The 24103-nt window shown below is 39.8% G+C and overlaps 1 protein-coding gene across 5 annotated transcripts in view; it reads left to right on the forward strand.

The window, feature by feature from the left end:
- LOC122640381 (protein RRNAD1) overlaps positions 1-24103 on the forward strand; it is a 67706-nt gene that overhangs the window by 23966 nt on the left and 19637 nt on the right. For 2 of the 5 annotated variants that reach the window (XM_043833550.1, XM_043833552.1), the window contains exons 9-12: positions 2530-2613; positions 10146-10266; positions 11097-11305; positions 12117-12512. In XM_043833550.1, coding sequence (XP_043689485.1) covers positions 2530-2613; positions 10146-10266; positions 11097-11305; positions 12117-12317 — 615 coding nt within the window. In that variant the 3' untranslated portion in view covers positions 12318-12512. Of the gene's footprint in view, positions 1-2529; positions 2614-10145; positions 10267-11096; positions 11306-12116; positions 12519-24103 lie in introns of those variants that run through there. The other 3 variants (XM_043833549.1, XM_043833553.1, XM_043833551.1) reach the window with 3 other exon arrangements.

Consider the following 24103-nt stretch of genomic DNA (forward strand, 5'->3'; position numbering starts at 1 on the left):
CCTAATTCAGCTAGATGTCTTTTTCTTTTCTATTTCAGCGAGGACTCTTTCTTTACTTAAGTTGTATCACTGGATTGGTTCTATATATACAGGCGATAGGGGAGACTGCTTGAGATATCGGCTGTGAATCTCTCTCGCAGTCTTCTTCTCTTCTTCACCTTCTTTCTCTTTTTCTTCCTCTCTCTTGATTAATGGTTTCTAGTTGTGATAATTGTAACATGGTGGATTCCTAACCTGTTTTTTTCCTTTGTCTGTTCTATCTATCTATCAATCAAATCTGTTTTTCTGATCACTTTCAGATTTATATTAATAGTTCTGACTTCAGTTTACTTCTGTTATCTCAGATTGGTTTCTCTCTGAAATCTGTTCTGAGTTCCTGAAAGAATATTCTAATTGATTCTGCAGTTCTGTTCTTGTTTTGACTAATCCTTATCATAGTAGGATTCTTCAGAAACCTATTGATCTGTTATCAGAATTTAATCAAATTTTGCAGGCTTGTTTTGTCTGCTGAATTAGATCCATGAGATCTTGTTCCAATGGTTTCCCTTTCCCCAAAGGTGACACTGAAGGTCCACCTCCTTTCGTGCGCCCCTCACCTCCGCCATGAGGATGATCCACTGGATTCATTGCAACACCACGAACGATGGGGCGTCTGCCTTACCACCGGCTTTGTCCAAATTTTCTAAGCTTATGTGCACCATGGTTGGGATTGGTAACTATAACAATAGTAGCTCGGCATCGGGAATCAATGAGTTTTTCAACACCTGAAGGTAGCCGAACAAGACATTGTGGTGCTGGTTCCTTCATTAATTACAGTTTCAGTACTATCTGAGTTGTCTAGCTAAAGTTATTAAATTTCTCTGTTTTCTTGTTCGTATTACTATATCCTGTGGTCCTTTGAGCTAAACTCCAACTGGATTTTCCCTGGTTCGAGTTTAGTCTTCATTACTAGCATTGGATGGATCAAGAGGTTGGTTGATAATTTATGTAAATCATCACATTTTTGTTTAAGGGGTGGTTGCGTTTAGCTTCCAAATTGAACTTCTTATGCTATTGTGCCTAGGTGTATTAGTCGTCCAGCTGATTCTTTAGCTAGAATGGTGTCTCTAGAAAGTATGTCGGGAATTTGGATATCTACTCTGATGTGATGCTTTGAGCAGCGTTTTTCTTTGCTTATGATTATGTCCTCTTGTATTTGTAATGCAGACCAAAGTGATGATCTGCTACGGTGGGCTTCACAGAGAGAAACAATAGAAGAATGAGAAGAAAGGAGGGGAAAGGGGAGGGGGAACTCACGCTCACACACACTCACACTGAGCTTCACAAATAAACGTCATTAATCAAATCTTCAAGTCTGTTGCCCTTCTACGATTACAATGAATAAATAGAAAATAGCCTTGCATAGTAATAGAAGCCTAACTAAACTAGAAATAACTCAAAAAGGAAACTACCAAAATAAACCATGTTTTAAAGAAAGGAAAACTACCTAAGAAGCTCCTACGTAATCTACCCATGAAATCAATAAAATAAAACAAATATTGCATCCTAAACTAAACTACCAGCCCTTGCCAGACCAGAAAACAGGTTTAGGATCAGTCTTTGGTTTGGGCCTCCAAAGTGGGTCATGTTGGTCCAGCGAGGCTAAAGCAACTGCATCAATTTTCCTGATTATTTTATTGTATTAATGCTTGTTTTCTGTTCTCTGATCTTCTTACATGAATTTTTCTTTGTTTGGGTAGGGGGGAGAAAGGTGCTCACTGTAAGGATTTATGTACGAAAATAATAGATTCAGGTGCTCTGTTCTAGTAATTTGAAATCGTTGACATAAGGGTTACATGTAGAGGTAGGAGCCTGGGGCTATTTGCATTTCATGCAATTCAAGCTCAAGGAGACTAGTTTATTTGTGAACAACTATGGAGGGACTTATTTTTTATTTTATTTTATTTTTTTTAACCCGAATATTACCTGGGACCCGGGGCAGCCCCTAGCGTTTTATTAATTAACCAAAAAGAATCAAAGAATACAAGGGGGGGACATCCCGCCTTACCCTAAACCAGATCACTTAATCGCTCAAAGACTCTCTTAGTGAAGCTCCCCATACAAGCAAGCCCGTATGCTAGAACCTGAAAACCGGCATACCTGCCTTGTCTTCCCTTATGATACCTGATAATCCCCCCCCCCAGGCAGGCTGTCCTGGTGGTAGGTGAAAGAAGCACCTGTATCACAAGCGTGATTAGCCAGCCAGTCTGCTGCTCTGTTGCTTTCCCGAAATGCAAAAGACACAGTGGCCCGAGTCCGAGAGACAAGTGCCAAAACATCTTGGAACCAGTACCATCCCTTCCATAAGTTACATCTCTTGAGGTTGACCATACTAACCGTAGTAGCCGAGTCAGAATTTACCATACTATGGAGGGACTGATTTGTTGGTTTTATATCGAAAAAATGTATGTATCGTTTTATTACACCTCTTCTTACTGTAGGATGTTTGGCTCTTAGAAGACAATAGCACTGACTTGCTTTACCTTACAGAGTGCAGAGAGGTGGAGAAATCTCACCAGAGACGCAGCTCTTCAGAATTTTGATTTGCATGCTTTCCGTGCTGTCTTTCAGATGGTAGATAATGTTCTCCCTTATCTTTGTAATAACTATTTTTCTTTCAATTGGCACGTTTGCTTATCCTTCTGATAGATATGCTCAAGTTGGCACATGTTCTTGTGGTGTGAATTGGTTTTTCTCCCTGTATCCTTGCCCAATTTCAATGCAGCAGGGCTTATGATACTTGTTAACTGGGATAATACTTATCTGCAGTACTTCTCATATTATGAATTGTCTGGGAAACATTTATACATGTTGGGGGCACGTAGTAATATATTATCGGAGCTAGTGTCTATGTTGTCTATGTTGCATTCCATAAATAATTTCTCAAACTTTGTTTTCTGCACCTGGTAGTGGCATATTTTGGTGGGAACATGAAAATTAGGTTCAAATTTTACCTATGTGATGCAAATCTAATGATCAATTTGCAAGTGATGGGCTCAATTAAGATGGAGGAAGAAGATTCCAATCTGATGGCTAGGTTTGGATCAAATCTGATCCAGATCTAATGGTCAGATTTTAAAATAATATTTACAAGAATTTACTGATAAATTTCCAGAATACAAATCAGAATTAAATACATCCACATAATGGAGATCGATGAGGTGGATTGAGACTTGAGAGAGAAAAAAGAGTGGTTGATGGCTAAGTTGTGGGGTGAAATTTTAGGTGAATATTGAGAGGTCTATAGGTGTAGGAGATAGAGAAGATTCTAAAAAAATGTCTTTTCTACAATATTGGTTCAATGGTGGAGAAAGGGAGGTATATGTATGATGGTGTGGTGACTAGCGTAAGAACCGTGGGGGGTCAAGGTAGTGAGTTCCAAATAACAAGAGGGCTTCATCAAGGATCAGCCTTAAGCCCTTACTTGTTTGCGCTTATCATGGATGATTTGACCAAAGGCATACAAGACGAGGTCCCTTGGTGTATGCTTTTTGCTGATGATATTGTGTTGGTGGATGAGACAAAGGAAGGGATTAACGCCGAGTTGGAACTATGGAGAGCAACCTTGGAATCAAATGGTCTTAAGATAAGTAGAACAAAGATGGACTACATGGTGTGTAACTTTAGCGACATTAGGATGGTTGTCGAGGTGGTCAATATTGACCAGAGGGAGATTCCTCAAAGTGAGTATTTTAGATATGTGAGCTCTATCGTAAATAAATAAGGCAATATATAGGATGATGTTGCCCAGAGAATTAAAATAGGATGGATGAAGTGGAGAGGTGCATCTGGAGTGTTGTGTGATTGGTGTATTCCTTTAAAGTTTAAAGGGAAATTTTATAGGACTGCCATACGACCGGCTATGATATATTGTGCGGAATGTTGGGAGTTAAGAAGCCTCATATAGATAGACTAAGTGTGGCGGAGATGAGGATGTTAAGATAGACGTGTGGTTTTACCAAAAAAAAAAAAGATAGATGTGTGGTAAAACTAAGAAGTATAAAGTAAGGAATGACCATAGTGGAGTTGAGTTGGGAGTAACTCCGATACATGATAAGCTACGAAAGAGTTACTTGAGATGGCATGACCATATTCAACGAAAGCCTTGGAATGCTCCAGTTCAGAGGAGTTATTTGATTCAGATTGAAGGAACTAAAAGAGCCAGGGGCAGGCCTAAATTAACTTTTAGTGAAGTGGTGAGGAAAGACATGCATAGATTAGGTCTCGTATCCTATATGACTTTGAATAGAGCTGATTGGAGAGCAAGGATCCATGTAGCCGACCCCATTTAGTTGGGATAAGGCTATGTTTTTTTTGGGTGAATAAAAAATTCATTACCAAAACCCCAAAGGGAGGAGAGGAAGAAGGGGGGGGGAATACACAGGGGAAAGAGAAGGGAGAGGGGAACTATACAAAACACAAGCCACAGGCCTAGGGAGTCTGGCTAGGAGAACTAAAGAGAGAAGAATCTAAGCCCCAGGTAACAACAATGAGATCCATGGGGAAGCATATGAAGTCTAGAGCTGACATAAAAAAGATGGCTTTCCAAATCATGTCAATGGACTGGGAGTTGGAAGTCCATCTATGAAGATTCCGCTCCATCTAGATGTAAGAGATAGCAACACTGAACACAAGTTTGCCAACAGTATCACAAATAGAGCAACCAGAAGAGGATATATCAAGCCAAAGCCACTCCCGGGTGAAGGGAAGGGGGCATTTGCTCCGGGGCCAAATGGACTGCAAATCTTTTTTCCAAATAGAGGAGGCTAGGGGGCAAGAAAAGAAAAGGTGATCAACGTCCTCAATACCATTCCAGCAAAGGATACAGGAGGGGGAGACAGGGATGTGGCGGTGAATGAGGAAAGATTGGGTGGGGAGGCAAATGTATAGGGTTCTCCAGACAGGGAGAAGGCTATGCTGTTGTTGTGGTGGTGATGATGGAGAAAGGGAGGAGAGATAATCTTGCTTTGCTGTCCAACTAAGAGAGAAAGATAGGTAGATAGGGAACTCACCAATGGTGGAGATGAGAATACAGCTCACGAGTGACAGTGAAAAAAGATCCAGTCACGCAAGGCAATCTTAGGAAACAGCCTACAAAATAAATTGAATCCTTTAATTCTATACCATTGTGTAAGGGGGTATTTATAAACTTTAAAATTCCTAAATTGGCTTATCAAAGGACTTCTTATCACTTTGTTACTCTAAATAAATAAACAACTCAAAATAAAACTCTAACAAGCCTAATGTTACTAACAGTAGTAACAGAATCAGAGTAACAGTAACCAGTACTTGAGCAGATCAATGGAAATTATGGAATAAAGAGAAGAAAGAAGAAGTTGAAGAACAGAGGATATAGAAGAGAAATCAAAGGCTGGTCGATTAGAATGTATGTTACCCTAATCGGCAGTTATATTTATAATACTTTAAGAGTCAAATTACATAAAACCCCTCGCTATAAATATAAGCAAGTACCCATATACCCCTGAACATAAAGAACATTACAAAACTACCCCTAGCCTTGTGGTATTAATTTTAACACTCCCCCTCAAGCTGGTGCATAGATATCACCCATGCCCAGCTTGGAACACTCTTCAAGAAAAGCAAGTTGAAGCAAGGTCTTGATGAACATATCACCAAATTGATGTCCAAAATTAACAAAAGGGGTAGAGATCAACATCCTCATCAGAACATTTGCATGAAATGACAGTCCACTTCAATGTGCTTAGCTCTCTCATGGAAGACACGGTTACTGGCAATGTAGATGGCTGCTTAGTTATCACAATACATATCAATGGGCTTGGTGATAGGAAGCCAAGGTCCTGAAGAAGTGACTTTAACCACATCAACTCAGCTGCAGTATGAGCCATAGCTCTACACTTAACTCACAAGGTTACCACCAATAGACATACAACAACCAGTGGTTGACCTTCTAGCACCGTCAGCATCAGCTTAGTCAGAATCAAAATTACCAACAAGATCAACATGCTTATCAGGGTAGTAAATGAGACCCTTTCCTGGAGCACCTTAACATACCTCAAAATACAAGAAGTTGCCTCCTAGTGAGCTTGCTTCATCGTCTCCATGAGCAAATTTATAACGCCTACAACAAATGATATATTTGGCCTGGTCACAATAAGATAAATAATTTTACCAACCAACCGCTTGTACTGATGTTTGTTTGCAAGTTCCTCATCATCATTCACCCCAAACTTTTGATATGGATCAATAGGGGAATCAACAGGTTTGGAGGCATATACCAATCTCAGGCAGAAGATTAAGCATATATTTCCTCTGAGAGAGACTAATACCCTTTTTACTCCGAACCACTTCAAATCCCAGAAAATATCTAAGAGCATCCAAGTCCATCTGAAAATGTTGCTGTAAATAGGATTTTTCCTCTTCAATAGGATGGATGAAGTGGAGAAGTGCGTTCGGAGTGTTGTGTGATCGACTTATTCCTTTAAAACTTAACGAAAAATTTTATAGGACAATCATTCGACTGGCTTTGATTTATGGTGTGGAATGTTGGAAAGTTAAGAAGCATCATATAGATAAACTCAGTGTACCGGAGATGAGGATGTTGAGATGGATGAGTAGCAAAACCAGGAAGGGTAAAGTAAGGAATGATCATATTAGAGCTGATTTGGGAGTAGCTCCGATACATGATAAGCTGCGAGGAAGTCATTTAAGGTGGCATGGCCATGTTCAACGGAGGCCTTTGGATGCTCCAGTACGAAGGAGTGATTTGATTCAGATTGAAGGAACTAAAAGAGCCAGGGGCAGACCTAAAATGACCTTAGGAGAAGTGGTGAGGAAAGACATGCATAGCTTAGGCCTTGAATCAAATATGACCTGGAATAGAGCTGATTGGAGAGCAAGGATCCATGTAGCCGACCCCATTTAGTTGGGATAAGGCTGAGTTGTTGTTGTTTAATGGGGTCTGTTGACAGGTGATAGCGTATTCCCAGAGATTGATGAAGCTGATGAAGGTGCAAGCAATTGCTTCAAAAGGATTTTTTTGAAAATGGGATCGTGGAGGAGTTCAATGGGGATAGACAAACAGCGTACTAAGAACCAGATGAATTTTCATATCATTCTAATGAGCACTGCTAGGTTATTATTGAAGAGGGACCTATTGAAGGTCTTCCGGTTTTTAAGGATAGAGAAGCAATTTAACATTCATCAAGCTCATTTCAGAACAAAATTAGGGGCGAAGATCAGTAATAAGTTTATGAATTCAATGGGGGAGTATTATCAAATAGATAAGTTAGTGGAGCCTTTGTCCAAGGTCATCAGATGTTGGATCAAGTGTTGGTAGCTAATAAGTATGTTGATTCGCCTTTGTAGGGTATGTTCAAGAAAGAGTATCATGTGCGCATAGACATACACAAAAGAGATTGTACATTTTGTGGAATGGTAGTCCAATGGATTTCTTTTCAGGCTCTAGGGGAACTTGACAACAATTCCTATCCCCCCTTTTTTGTCTTTTCCTACTAGATGAAGCATTAATCCTATTTAATGTTGGTGAAGGCTGTCCAGCGGAGTATCCTCTAAGGTTCTGGAGTTGCACATGGAAATGGAAAATAATCATCATACATCTTCAATTTCTATCCCCCCTTTTTTGTCTTTTCCTACTAGATGAAGCATTAATCCTATTTAATGTTGGTGAAGGCTGTCCAGCGGAGTATCCTCTAAGGTTCTGGAGTTGCACATGGAAATGGAAAATAATCATCATACATCTTCAATTTGGTGGCAATAGTTTGATTCATGGTACAAGATCTCAGCGAGATCTAGCGAGATCTCGCTAATATCTCGGTTTCGATGGATCTCAAGACGAGATCACAGTCGATACCTAAATACTACAGTATCTCAGCTGAGATCTCGGTATCTCGTCGAGATCGAGCCAAATATCTCTGTCTCGGTTCAACTCGGTTAAACCAGACCAACTTAAGTCTTATAAAATCCCACCTTGGAGTCGAAATCTTGCCTCTGTTGGTTTGCTGTGAAGCGAAACTCATACAAAGTGGAAGTTTTGTGAATTTTTTTTGGCAAATCTCACCTCCAACTGCTGATCGAAGCTTCAACATCTCTCTTGGGAGTTGCATTGCATCTCAAGAACTCTTTTAGGTAAAAATTCCTTCTAAAAAACAATTTTTTCAATAGAAACATGATCTAACCTTGTTTTGTTGACTATGAAATTATTATATGTTATACAATGTTCACCGATCTATTGATTGAGCTTGATTCAACAACAACAACAGCAACAACGTGGTCATTATGATGATCCAGCTCGACACTCGTTTCGGTACTAACTTGTATGTGACTACGTCTCTTTCCAAGTTTCTAACAATTATGAAAACAGTCGAACCATCACTATGTATGATAATGAAATATGAATATGATGCCTAATGCTTAAATGCTTTATGGTTTGATGTATTTTAATTCTTAATGCTTATATAAGTTGTTTTACACCTCTACTTTAATTATATGAGTTTTAAATATTGTGTGGAATAGCCTAGGATAGATCTCACGCACGCCGTAGACTACCAACCTAGGGTCTGTAGTCAAAGTACCATTTTGGGTTTGAATTTGTAAAAATTAATGATTCCAGTATGTTTAGAAGGCCTAAAATAGGGTGAATGTCAAGTTTCAGGACCTATCTTGGCCATATGGCCACCAAAACCAACCATCAAGTTGAGAAAAAAAAATACAAGATCTCGCCGCGGTTTTGTGGCCTGGCGAAACTGTGATCTAAAACCTTGGTTTGATTGTTTTGCCAAACTGCTAACTAGTATCTAAGTTATCTTAGTTCTTAGGTGCAATTTTTAGATGTTTTGTAGTGGTTTCGGACTGAGATTAAACTTTGATAAATTTGAACTTTTCTTCTTTCATATTTTTTTTTATCAACAATGACAAGAGAGAATTTAATTAGTGGGAGAGGCTCCTAATATGGGTGAAACAGTGATGTAGGATGGATTGGAAGAATCCAAATCTTAAGGTTGTTGTGGGTTGACTCTAAGGGCAATGTTAGCAAGCACATGATAAGCAGGATATAAGAAGACAAATTATAAAGAATCAAGGGACAATTCTAAATCTATCAACTTAGAATCGGAATTAGACAAGGAAAAGGAGAACCAAAAGAATTAGAAATTTAAGAGCAATTCCTAGTAAGGAAGCAGAGAAGTAGAGCATAATTGATATGAGAGACAAGAAAGAGAAATCAGAAACTGAATAGATGAACAACAATTAACCGATGGGCAGATCTGATATTAAGCATAAAGAAAAGCAACTGATTAACTATTAGGATCATAATACTAAACTCTGACAGTTGAATCAATTACCGTACAAGGGCTGAAGTAAATATATTGCTGGATGAGGTAATGATGGAGGAAATCAACCAACTCTGACCTGTTGATTTGATGTTTGGTGTGGGTTTGACATGCAAAGAAGAGAGATCGGTACTGTTCTGATGCTCCAAACAGTACCCATGAACAGTACTAGAGATAGTTGGGGGGGGGGGGGGAAGAGGTTTGAAGTGATCAGCAGGAAAACTGGTTAAAGGGTCATTATCAATTTGATTTATCTCAGAAAAGAAGCATTACGTATGTATTTATAGTGTCAGTTGTTATGCTATAAATTGCTAGTTGCTTGTGCTGTAACTATTTAGTAAAGTGGTAGTTACTTGTGTTTGAAGTAACTACTTATACATGAAGTAACTAGAGACTTATCATTTAACTAGAAACTTCACCCAAAACCCAAATTACAAAAATACGCTTGTCCAGAACTGGTAATGACAATCATGCTTTTGCTCCCCAAAAAGAAGAAAAGAAATCAAAAGAAAACATTTCTCCCATTATGGTTCCCTTATATGGACCTAAAACCGAAAGTCTTGAGTTGGGCTTGTGGAATTTGGGATTGGGCCTCCAAATAGGCTCATGCCTTCAAGCCAATGAATGACTGTTACATCGCCAGTGGAATAAACTTGCATTTGGGTGGCATAACCAAATAATGCTTCCCCCACCCTCACCCCTTCTTGTTGCAGTTCATTTCATCATCATTAGCTTTTTCTTTTCTTCAGTACCTAACATGTAATGTTTCTTTTGAAGGTTCTTTGTAGATATTATCCGGAAGTCTGGAAAGCAAGCCCTTCGATTGGGAGGAAAGGCAAAGCTTTGCGCCGTCAACAGCAGAGGAGAGTTCTGGAGAGTAATCTGCGTCTAGAAGAATGTAATGTCTTCACTTTAACTACTTCCTGGGGACAATGTGAAATAGGAAGGAAATTGCCCTATTAGGAAGCCTTCTTTTTTCTTTTCTTTTCTTTTTTTTTGAAAGGGGGGGGGGGGTGGGCATAAATAACAGAAATTTTATAAATAAGAGCCAAGCGAAAGTACAAGAAGATCGCCAAGTGAGAACAAGACCCCAAGCAGCAACACACAAGAGATACCCCAGATGAAAGTACATGGCCTGCCCTCCCTGAGCTGGGAGGGAATATTGTTCCCCTCACACCATTCAAGTCTAACAGCTGCTTTTCTATCCAAGTCTGCAGTCGCATTTACTGATCTTGACTTCCATCTGAACGGCAGTTCAATATCATGTTGTCAAAATCCTATCTCATTGTCCACCTTTATGTGGCCATGCCAGGAAGCCTATTGGCACTGGAGTGATTAAAAGAAAAATCACTGATGTGGTGCAGAGGTTCACCAAGTTGTTTAACTGCTCTAATTGTCAGTTTTATTTCTTGAGACTGGGGTTAGAACTTCCCTCCTGATAGACCATTATATCATTTAGTGATCACAGCACTGCAGATGATACTGGTCAGACCCACCATTTTATATATCCAACATGTATTTGTCCTCTGCATAATCAGCACGGTTAGATGATCATAGACTGGCCATAATGGAAGCCCACTTGTTGGGACTCAGTATGCATATAAATCATACTGTGTTTATGGATTAAATGTCGGTTAATACCATTTATGGGTTGTCCAAAAGATTTCTAGATTTGTTGACTGAGAATTTTGTTTCTTCACTGTAAACTCTAAACATTGTGTGTTTCAGATGGCCAGTCATGCTCAACCTCAGACATTGATTCACTCTCTCCCAAGATATCTTCTAGCAACAATATGGGAGAAGGGTCTCAGTCTTACACTGTTGACAAGTGCTCCCTATTTGAAAATTTCTGCAAGTCTGGACTATGTCGCCTGGGTCTTGTACCTTCACAGGAGATTGATTTTTTAGGAGTATGGAAGGAAGCTCAACATTTTTCTGTATGTTTCTCTCAACAACTATACTTGAACTGTGATTGACATTTTATACTAGCACAAACTCAGTAATTGTGAAGAATTCTGTCTCATAGATATATTTCTAGTTAAAAACTTAAGCAATATCATAGACCGATTGTTTATTATGTTCCATCTATAACACACAAACTTTTATATTTATATATACATATATATATATATATATGGGCCCTCTGATTCATCACTCTTCTGGCTGATTAGAGTAAAAACTTTCACCAATCCATGAAAAGAAATACATAGATTGCCTTCCCCTCATGATCATACCTGAATACCCGTGCAAAATTCTCTTCTATAGGTACTATTATCAAACTCCAATTTGATAAGATGTTGGATGAAACCCTTCTGTCCAATTGCATATCGTCATATTTTTGCTTCCTTTGGCATTATTAAGTCAACAAGATTATGATGTTAGATATGACATTTCACGTGAATTTTGTAGTTTCATTCAAATGTATTAATTCTACTTTGTACACACATGTTCTTTTGACATGTCTTTCTATACCGAACACACTATATGGATTGATATTTCAAGTGTTGGATTAACTTCCGAATAAGTTGTGCCTAGTAAGAGCCTCTTATATTAGAAGTTACAAACTTACAACACCTTTGTTTCTTCTTATTCATGGTGGGGATGTTGCAGAATGAAAATACTGCATTTGCGAATCCACTTGATTAGATCCATTAGATGTGCATTAAAATTTGAAAATGTGAAACAGTAAGACCAACATTAACGGTAGTGTAATTATGCTGATCGAGTAGTGATTGTTTTATCATGCAGGAACTTGTGGGACCATACTGGTCTCTTAGGGCTGCTTTGGGGCCTCTATTGGAAACTCTGATTTTGCTTGATAGGTTGCTGTTCCTTCAGGAACAAGGCAATATGGTGGAAGCAACTGTTGTACCTATATTCGATCCTAGATTATCACCACGTAATGTGGCCATAATTGCTTGGAAAAAAGATCCAGATTTTATTCTGTAGACTGACTTGGTAATTTTCTGTCTTACTCTGAGCACCCCGTCTGCACACACACATACACACACACACACATCTGTGCTTGGATCTGCTCACCAAGGCATACATGCATGGTGCTCATCCATCCAGGTCTGGGTGATTAACTCCACCAATGTCATGTTAATTGGATTAGGTCCTTTGAGAAACTGATTTCTCTTACACGTGCTACATAACTACCTGTCTTTGTGAACAGAACGTACAGGAGCTTCACTGTTCAACAGATTCAATGGTTGGGTTGTTCATGAATTTGAACTTGGTATAAGTCAGTGAGACGGATTTCTGCTAGCCTCTTTTGGGACCGTCTAGGTCTTGGTCTGCGCTAATCTCATGGTGGAAGGCCTTAGAGCTGTGCTGCAACTGCTGCAACCTATTGGCTGGGATGTGTCACTTTTCTGCAAATATTTTGAATGGATATTCCTGTGCTTAGTCCTTGTTTATGTGGACTCTGATACTTGGCATTGCCGCAACTCTTTGTATTTTTTCAAAATTTTGATAGGGCATGATCGGCATGTCATTCGATTTATAAGAACCTAGGTAACATTGAGTGGTTATACATGCCTGTGCCAAGGTAGGCAACAATTTACACTCTACGACTGGATTATTTCTATTGTTAAATTATATGCTTCTCTCCAGTTCAAATTTGTTCTAGGTTGTTTGTATACTCCAAATCGTGACAATGGTGTTTGAGCTAAACTGCTTAATGTGTCATTCTCCCTTATCATTGGAGCTTCTCTGGTGTGGAAGAGAGTTCATGTGTCATTTGGGTTTAAGATTAAAGGGCTTCTCCAATTGCAATTTGTTGTTGAAACCATCATCACAAGAACATGGCAAGCCAGCAAGCTGACCACCAAGGCTTAGGTGGAGATATTAATTGGTGTGACAGCAACATAGAATCGCTCAACTATCTGGGGAAGCATATTACTACGGCATATGCAATTTTGAAGGAAGTCTCAACATTAATGTCTACTGTGAAGCTTACGGGGGAGGTGCATTTAATTGGAAAGAATTGAAACCATAGTTGTCACGGCGTCTAGTGATCCAAGGTGTTGGAGAGGGCTTGGACGCAAGGTGACACCATCAAGATGAAACAACCCCCCTCCCCCCCACCTCCTTTAATTATCAGCTAGTGCCCAATTGATTGAAGAGACTACTTGATGATTAAAGAGACGGTGCAGGATATGATGGAATTTTTTGCATAATAAGTTGTTTTACTTCTTGGATGATCAAAAAGCACTGGAACAGATGTTTTAGATGCCTGGATGAGTAAAACAGATCTAGCATTAGTGTTGAGGTGTATGCTTGGCTTTATATATTTCCTCGAAGATGGACTATGTAGATGATATTGTACTGGTTGTTTTTTTAATTTTTTTTATGAGAAATAAAAAATATATATATTAATAACGAAGAGGGCAAATTTACATTTAAGATGTGCTAAAAAGGAGAGTTTGAATTTTGGGCCATAAGGGCCCAAAATACTAAAATAGAGGTTAGGTTCACGTTTAGACAGGGACAAAAAGAAACATCTCTAGATATATCAACAATTTCCAATAACGATTTTAAAAGTTTCAGAGGCCAAGGAGCTTGGGATGAAGATGGAAGAAGACTGGGCAGCTTCTTATTAGAGCACCAAACTTCTTTTATTTTCAAACCTAGTTTCTTGGCATGCAGTAAACCCGTGAGAAGTCCAAAAAGTTTAGGTTTCAACTCATGCTTAGAGCCGTGAAGATTGGTCCTCAGGTGATCAAAACAAATTTGCCCTTTCCCAAAATGCATTATGCCCACCCTGCTGGTCCTAAGTCTCTAAGTTCAAAGCCTACACATATCAACACAGGAAAATCCAAAGTAGGTAGAGCATGAAATGGTGTAAAATGAGTAACCTCGTCATTAGATACATCCTGGGATAAAATAGGGGGTGGGAAAATATGGAGTTCCTTCAACCAGCGGTCAACCTTCCTCAACACTAGCAGAGGTTTAGGTCTAGCCGAATTAAAGATAATTCAATTCCTGGTGTCCCATATAAAGTAACATGTTAAAATAACAAGCTTGATAAGCCTTCTTTGAGATGTTGTTTTGGTTGGTAGTTAGTTTGGCTAAACATCCATGTAGGAGGCACAAGCAGGGGTAGGCCCTGTCTATTGACAAACTATTCTATTAGGACAACATGAGAGGAAATAGTACTTGCCATGTTCAACAAAACGAAACAAAATTAAGCTTGACTTGTTCCATGGCTTGTTCTACGAATGACAACAATATGGCTGATCCCTAACTGTTCATCTTGGTTCATGGGTTTCATAACACACACCTCGGGACTCAGGAGCCTCATGGCAAAAACTGGGTCCTTGTCGTTTTAATAAGAACAAACACTTGGGAATAACTGAAAACTTCATTTGACCAATGTTCTTATTTTCATGGTAGCTCTAGCAATGGTTTACCAGCTACTTTATTGCATGAAAGCTATCCATAATCCATGGTTCCTTGTATTCATTAAGAGAGAAAGAGAGAGAGCTTATGGTTTTGTGGTTTTCATCCTAACATATTATAATAGTGGTTCTATGAACCCAGAACCACCACTAAAACAGTGGGTCTTAAGCTACTATTAATTATGCAAGGTATACCAACCACTGCCTAGCGCAGTTGGTCTGGCTGTTGTACGTTGCTGCAGCCAAGACTCTCCAACCCCTTCCCCCTCCCTAGTTGGCCTATGGGCCTTTGATAAGAATGCACCCCAAAAAAATGCAAGATATATTTAAATAAATGTTGTTCATTTATTTTATGATAGGTTTTGAGATTCAAAAGACAAGACAAGAATTGGATATTTGTATTAGCTAGCTGTTTCCCCAAGTTGCAGCAAGGGACATTGACAGAGCCGTGTGCAAAATGATCGGCACACTCCTGAAAAGGCAGAAAGGACTAGGGGTGCATTGGTCATTTCGTGCACGGTTGTGTCTGGCACAGGTACATGCCACATGGTGCAACTGGGTGGCGTTCTTAATCCCATTATAGATTTTATGTTTTAGTGAGTTCATAATCCTTTATTTATAGCTTAAGTAATTAAAGATGATAAATTAATCAAGGAAATTAAGAAATGGTATATTTTGAATAAATATGGAATTTATGGTGTAATTAGGATAAATCAAACAGTCCATAAATGGTCTTAAACGTGTCGGCCTTTAAACATGTCGGGGTCGGTCGAGCACCCGTTAGTCCATCCCCTTGCACTGTGACCGACATGCTTAATTAACGTGTTGGGATGATTTCAGGCTTTCATTGATCGGGATAGGTCGATCCTACTGGTGCTGGCTTAGAATTGACACCCCTATCCCAGCGCCCACCCTAATTGGCTCTATGCTGGTGCAGAGGCCACCCATCCTGACACCAAACTCTTTTGTATAAAAAATTATGTGAGAGGGGAACTGCACATTGGTAGCATAGCAATCTTTTTCTCTAATAATAGGGAGGGATGTACAAAATATTGTCAAGACTTTTATTGCATGATAAGCACATGAGAATTGGTTCAAACGACCGATTCAGTTCAATTTTTATTTTTTTTTTATAATGATTTTTCATATATAGGTTTGGTTTTAAGTTGATAAGAAATCGGCCTATAAAAGTAAATCCAAAACCTTGAAGACAACTGCTTGCTCACTTGGTTGTGCAAATTAACATGGCAAATTAAACACCTGACCATGGGTCTAACTCTCTCGTCTTCAACTTGTGTCACAAGGCACCCTCTTTTCCCCTCCTCCACTACCCTTGACTAGTAGTTGTAATTAAAGTCTCATTTGACAGTTATATAGGTTGATTCAATCGGCTTTGATTCGTGATCGATCTCTTTTGTACCCCTTATTGATTAATGACAAAAGGTTTTGTGTATGTAACACACGAAATGTTAAATGATGGAGACAAAAGTCCCTTTCAGATATCATAAACCCTCCCTATCCGACGAATTGTCTGATCCCCTTCGCACAAAGTTCATCCCTTGGTTTATTATTAGTATAGTTCTTAGTAAATACACATATGCATACGTTTAATTCATTAAACACACATAATACGTCAAAGGTGGATTATGTCTTCAAGTACGTTGTTTTAAAAAGGGAAAAAGAAGGCTGCTAGGTTATGTGGAGCATGCCTTAGACACAGGAAGGGTTAAAAGATCGCCCCATGTTGGATGCCCCCGCACGCTCTCATTGACCCTGTATTAGTGCAGGGCAATGCAACCTGGTAGCAAACCTCTACCCTTAAAAAAAAAAAAGGGAGACGATTCCCTGAAAAGGAGCGTAGCCCCTACACCAACATGAGGTGAATGGGAGTGTTCATAGAAGCATCAACAAGAGTATGATTTATGCCTTTCATGGGGTTAGGCGCTCTAATGGAAAAGGGGATAGATTACTTATTTGAATTGTAGACAAACCTAATCCATCGTTTTGATGAAAAACAGCAAATACGACATCACGAATAAACAAAAATATGGAGAAGCTTAAAAAATAGATGAGAGTGCCAATGGACGCTTTTCTTACGACTGTAGACGTCCTTATGGTGAAAACTGAGTTCTTGCGCATCAACCTATGCGCATAAGCATTAATATGAGTGAATCTTCCACACACACACACATTACCAACCACGTTTTTTTTCCACTAAGTCTTGGTCTTTTCAGAGTGCAAAGTTAGCTAGGTTTGTATGAGATTTGGCTGGGTAAATGATAATCTTAATAATAAAAAATATATATCTTTTCTCATTCAATAAAGAATTTGGATTGAAATAATGTCTATTGCATAATGGATTAATTTTTTTGGGACTCAGTTTGTAGATCATTATTTTTTTTTCTTTGGAGAACTAGTATTCTTCTTCTCAAACGAATGGGCTACAAATAGCCGATTCTTTACTTTGGCCTAGCAGTGTTTAATATATCATATCGTATTTTAAGTTTGACTTTTGCTCAGTGAAATCATGTTGAGGTCATGGAGTTTTTCCTTACTGTAATTTTTGCTACGCTGGCATTTCGAACAATATAAACAGCCTTGATTATGTGTTCTGTTCATTTTTTACCCATCAACTTCATAGTGCAATAATATACAATTATAGATGGGAGAAAAAACGTCCCCTAGTTGCGAAGCGCAGCATGTACCTGTGCCATACAGAGTCGTGTGTGAAATGATCGGCGCACCCCCTAGAAAGGCAGAAAGGACCAAGGGTGCGCTAGTCATTTTGTACGCGACTATATCTGGGCACAGGTACACGCCGCACGTCGTGACCTAGTGATGTTCTTAATCGCATTATAGTTTCTATGTTTTACTCGGTCCATAGTTTTTTATTTATAGCTTACGTAATTAAAGATGATAAATTAATCAAGGAGATTAAGAAAGGATATATTTTGGATAAATATGAAATTTATGGCGTAATTAGGAAAAAACAAATAGTCCATAAACGGCCTAAAATGTGTCATCCCTTAAACATGCCGGGGTCGATCGTAGCACCCGTCAGTCCATCTCCTTGCACCATGACAGACATGTTTAATTAACGTGTCAAGCAGGTTTCAGGCTTTCATCGATCGAGACAGGTCGATCCTATCGGTGCGGGCTGAGAATTGATACCACTACCTCTGCGCCCACCCTCATTGGCTCTATGTTGGTACAGGGGCCACCCATCCTGACAGCAAGCTTATTCCTATAAAAAAAATATGTGAGAGGGAAACTGCATATTGGTAGCATGACAATCTTTTTCCCTACTAATAGGGAGGGATGTACAAAATATGTTAATACTTTTATCGCATGGTAAGCACATGAGTTTTGGTTCAAATGATCGATTCAACTCAATTTTGATTTTTTTTATAATGATTTTTCATGTATAGGTTTGGTTTTAAGTTGATAAGAAGTTGACCTATAAAAGTAAATCCAAAAACTGGAAGGCAACTGCTTGCTCACTTGGTTGGTGTCTTGTCGATTGTAGGCTTTCATGGGGTAATGGGTTTGACTCTCTTGTCTTCAACTTGTGTCACAATGCATCCCCTTTTCCCCTCCTCCACTCCCCTTGATTTGTAGCTGTAGTTGAAGTCCCATTGGACAGTTATACAGGTTGATTCAATAGGTTTTGATTCGTTATCGATCTCTTTTGTAGCCCTTATTGATTTATGGCAAAAGGTTTCATGCACGTGGCATACGAAATGTTAAACGATGGGATAAAAGTCCCCTTCAGACATCATAAACACTCCCCTTCACACCAAGTTCACCCCGTGGTTTATTCCCATTATAGTTTTTAGTAAATACACATATGCATACATTTAATTCATTAAACACACATAATATGTCAAATGGACTATGTCTTCAAGTACGTTATTTTAAAAAGAGAAAAAGAAGACTGCTAGGCTATGTGGAGCATGCCCTAGACACAGGAAGGGAAAAAAGACCACCCCATGTTGGATGCCCCCCGCACGCTCTCATTGACCATGTACTAGTGCAGCTTAATGCAGCCTGGCAGCGAACCTCTTCCCTTTAAAAACAAAAAGGAGGGGGGGAGAGGATTCCCTGAAAAGCAGCATGGCTCCACACAAGGCCAATGGGAGTGGTCATAGAAGCATCAACAAGAGCATGATTTCTGTTGATGCATGTTGAAAGGCAAAAATCATGCTCTTGTTGAAGAACAAAAAGACCGTGCGGGGGGCATCCAACATGGGGTGGTCTTTTGGCTCTTCCTGTGTCTGGGGACATATATGCTCCACATAGCCTAACAGCCTTCTTTTTTCCTTTTTTAAATAATGTACTTGAAGACATAATCCACCTTTTGACATATTATTTGTGTTTAATAAATTAAATGTATGCATATGTATATTTACTAAGAACTTTATTGATAATGAACCACGGGGTAAACTTAGTGTGAAAAAGAGTGTTTATGATGTCTAAAGGGGACTTTTATCCCCATCATTTAATATTTTGTGCACGACTTGCATGAAACCTTTTGTATAAATCAATAAGGGCTACAAAAGAGATAGAGAACGAATCAAAACTGATTCAATCAACCTATATAACTGTCCAATGGGACTTTAACTACAATTACAAGTCAAGGGGAGTGGAGGGGGGGGGGAAAGGCGATGCCTTATGACAGAAGTTGAAGACAAGAGAGTCGGACCCATTACCTTATGAGAGCCTACAATCAACATGAGCATGATTTTTGCCTTTCATGGGGTTAGGACGATCATTTCACACCCCTCAATATTTGGCCATGCCAATGGAAAGGGAGATAGATTCTTTATCTGAATTGCAGACAAACCCAATCGATCATATTGACGATCAACACTAAATATAGAATCACAAATAAAAAAATGGGAGAATACTCTCTGTGCCCAAGCACATGGGCAGCCTATGCAAGGGACAGGGTGGTCATTGCACCCACCCCCATGTGCCTAGGCGCAACCAGCGCTGTGGCACAGAGAGCACCGCCCCTAAAAAAATATATGGAGAAGCTTAAGGAGTATATGTCACGCCCCCATCCCAGACAAGGGATACAATACATTATAAGGGGTGACTAGGACGACGCGTGTCATCCTACTAAGCTGCTAGGATCACTGACACAGTGTCCCAACGCACAGTCATAACCAATATTAAAACAATATAATATCAGAGTGCGGAAAGAAAAATATTACATTCCAAAAGATCAATAGTTTTTGCGGAAGCGTATAAAATCAAATAGTTACAAGATGATCAAAGCCTAGATGATAATTACTGTAATCAATCCATTTTTCATTACCAGCTAATAATGATCAACAAGGGTATAACAGTAAATGTTTATACGTGGGCCTACGCCCTAAAATAAATAAAAGGGGAATAAGTCCCTAGAATTCTCACGGCCAATAGGCACAATTGTCACAAGGACACCCGTTGCCATGTTCCTCTAACACAGCTTCCGGCTCCTCCGTACCTGCATCATAATCTTAAAAAAATGTGTACACGAGGAGGTTAGTTCTCCACTGAGCCAGTGAGGGGATGGGGATGCACAAACACATAGTTCACATAGTCCAATGATGCATACATATGTTAAGTAAATTTTCCACCTAACATCACAACTAAGTCAGAGGTATATGCTACTGTGACAACTCGGGAGACACTGTGGGTCACTTAACTTATCGTCACAATGAAACCTTAATTGTCACCTGGGACCTACGCCGATCGAAGCCTCCAAGACTACTCAGTGGCAGACCCCCTGATAACCAATACTACCATGACTGGCCTCTCCCACCTCCACAGAATCCGGTGTACTGATTACCCAATACCTAAACCCCTGTTGGTAAGGATCGTAGCATAAGGGTGTAAAATCCTAGCCACAGCTACATGCAAGTCCTATCGTCCCGAGAGGTAATCCGGGCGCATTAACTTTTCATCTGGTTTAGTGCCCGGTTACCAGCACGGCACGGCGCATACAGTTCAACATGACATTTAACATAATTTCTTCATAATTATATATAGTACCCGGGGTTCCGGCATCGGCACCCACCGGCACCGAGACCCATCAAAGTAAAGCATCTCCAATTAACATCATAACATTCATATATAAAATTATGCAATATGTGCAAGCATGCTTAATAATTTATAATGATGACATAATATACAATGCAATAATAATATCAAGTCCAAACAACCAAGCCCACTCACTATATGTGTTATGTCCCGATGTTATGAGTTGTCGTCGAAATCAAGTAACACGTCACAAGATGAAAACTTTAAACCTAAATAAAGAGTGAAAATAGGGTTAATTAAGTAAAGGGACGGATCCCCAAAGGTCTCCCATAAATCATTTAAGTATAAGGTTTCAGAGGCAGGGTGGTTTTATGGGTGGTTTCATGCCCAATTCCTGCAACCACATGTAAATCCTAGTTAACCAGTGGTTTAGGAAGGTCTCTGTCAAGGGCGGTTGCAAGTGTGGTTTCATGCCCAAATGCTGCAACCACAAGTAAATCCTAGGAAACCAGGGGCTCAGGACAGTCTCAGTCAAGGGCGGTTGCAGGAGTGGTTTCTCAGAAAATGAAACCACACATAAATCCTAGCTTTCCAGGGGCCTTCTCAGGGAAGTAATCTCAGGGTGGTTTCTTGCAGGTCTGAAACCACATGTAAAACCACATGTAAAACCACATACTTGCAGAATCGAAATTGAAAGGTTTCTCACCCGGGATTCCTTTCCCAAGGGGTTTAAAGGTAAGGAGGCTTCAAGAAAGCTTCCTCCTAGGTCCATTAGGGTTCTAAGACCTCATTAGATCCATGTAATCCCAAGGATTTAAGAGAAAAAACAAAGAGAACCTAATTTAGGGCATAATAGGGTAGAAACCCTAAATTTCTCAAATGAAAAGAGATTGCTTAGGCTTAGAGCTTGTAATGGAGTGAAATAACTCCACCATAGTCTAGGTTTAGAGGTTCCATTGATTCCTTGGGTTCCAAGAGAACCCTAGGTCGAATCTCTCCCATTTCTCAAACCCCAAAACCCAAAATGGAAGAAAAGAGGTGGGATTGAATGGCTTACCTACCCCCAATATAGAAGGTTCCATGTTGAGGCTCCAAGAAGTGATCTTCAAACCTCCAACCAAGATTCTCCATCATTCTTCCTCATTTTCTCCTCCCTTCTTTCTTCTTTCCTTCTTTCTTTTTTCTTCTTTCTCCTTTCTCTCCTCTTTCTCTCCTCCACGATTTAGGTTAGATGGGAGAAATAAAGAGAAAGAAAGCTTCTCCCCCCCTTTGTCTTATTTATAGAAAATGGACATTGGGTCCTTTAAGTTAAATGGGTCAAATAGCTAAATGGGTACTTTAAGTTAAATGGGTGGATCCAAGATAAATGGGTCATTAGGCCAAATGGGTAGTTTAAGTTAAATGGGTCAAGAGGGCTTAATGGGTTGACCCATTAGTTCTATTTGGGTAAGAGAAAGAAATACCCAACCTTGGGTCAAATAGAGTTAGATGGACTCTTAGGTTAAATTGCCACTTAAGCCCAATGGGCCACTTAAGCTAATGGGCCTGCCCACTAGTTATAGTTAGGAAAGAACTCAATTAAGAGATGGGCTCACATAATATGGGTATAATTGCTCTTCATATGTTTCTCCAACGCAAGTGGGACCCACAAATAAAATATTTAAAACTCAACTAAAATAGCCCGGGCGGTCCAAATCTTGACTCGTACTTCGAGGGCATCGAGGGAAAGGGTAAATAAATAAAATTAAGGGCTAGAACTTACTATTTCCTTGTCATGGTTTGTCCCCCATGACCCCGAATAGTTTCCTCCACAGACAAACCCGTATCATGGTCAATAATTTTGTAGCTGGGTTTGACCACCAGTGAGAACAGCTCACCAGCATATGTGGCAGTGATAACCACACGTCACGGGGAAGAAATAATAATTAATTTTGATCCGGGGTGCGGGTATAACAATATATGGGACTAAGTCGTGTCAATGGACACTTTCCTTAAGACTGTGGACGTCCTTATGGTGCAAAATAGGTTCTTGCGAATCAACTTATGCGCAGAAGCATTAACAGGAGCGAATCTTCTATAGATCAGAGTGGTCATTTCACGCTCCTAATTGTTGTCTAGGTGCACGTGGGTTCTTTTTCCCCTTGTAATTTTTAAAAAAAAAATCTTTATTTGGAGTCCGGACCTTTGTTACTAAAAATGTGTTTAAAACGGCTTCCTCGTATTTTACTGTTTTAAATGCCGTTTGCTATTTGATTGCATAGCATACAGGAAAAAACGACAAACGACAAACCCCGTTGTTTTAAATGCATTTACGTATTTTTAAGAGTAAAAACGAAAATAATAAAAACCTCAAAACCCCAAAATCACATTCACGATTCTCGCCTTTCCTTTCATTCGTGTATTATATGCGTTGTATCCGAATGTATTAATACACCATCTTTTTACAGATTATTCAATATATATGGTAAAATTCATGTATTTTATAAAACCACATATTATACACGAATCTCGTATTATACGTTGTAAAAAACATGGATTTATTATTGAAAAAAACCTAAAACTAAAACGAAACCCCACAAAACCCTAGATCAGGATGGTCTCCAGGGTCTCCAGGGAGTCCAACGCCAAGGTGTTGCCAGGGGGCATCCAGCGGCTGGGCTGTGTCGCACACATCCCGGGCACAAATTTAGCTCGTCTCCAAAGAGCCCAGCACGCCCAGGGTGCTGTCAGCCTTTGGGTTGTGCTGCACACATCCCTAGGCATACGACGAGATGTGTGCGGCACAGCTTAGCTGCTGGATGCCCCCTAGCAGCACCCTGGCGCTGGGCTCCCTGGAGACGATCCTGATCCCCAAAAGCCATCGCCCTTTCTTCGTCCTCTGGTGTTACGAATCGTAACACTAATTCGCAATCTCAATCTGCTGGCAAACCCCCTTCATGTTCTCTGTTTCGAACGACCATTGCAGCGGCCTAGAGCTCCACAAGTGCCATCTTCCTGCAGCAGCCCCTTCATCTTCTCCGTCTCCGATTGTGATTGTGTCCGCCCCTTCATCTTCCCCCTCTTCGGAATCCTTGTAGCGGTCTCATTCGAGGAGGAATCAACTCCGGACTCGTCCTTGGTTCTCCATTTCTCCTGTACAGGTGAGTCTCTTCCCAATGATCTGGTGGTCTCAGGCTCGCAGCTATGCATTTTCACTATTTCGAGTTGAATATTTTACTCCGTTTGAATTTACACCTTAACATATCATTTATACCTCTGTCTTCTTTTGCAATATGAATATTTTTGGACCCACATAAGACAGTTGTG

Source organism: Telopea speciosissima, chromosome 9 (genome assembly GCF_018873765.1).
Source record: "Telopea speciosissima isolate NSW1024214 ecotype Mountain lineage chromosome 9, Tspe_v1, whole genome shotgun sequence".
Lineage (NCBI taxonomy): Eukaryota > Viridiplantae > Streptophyta > Magnoliopsida > Proteales > Proteaceae > Telopea > Telopea speciosissima.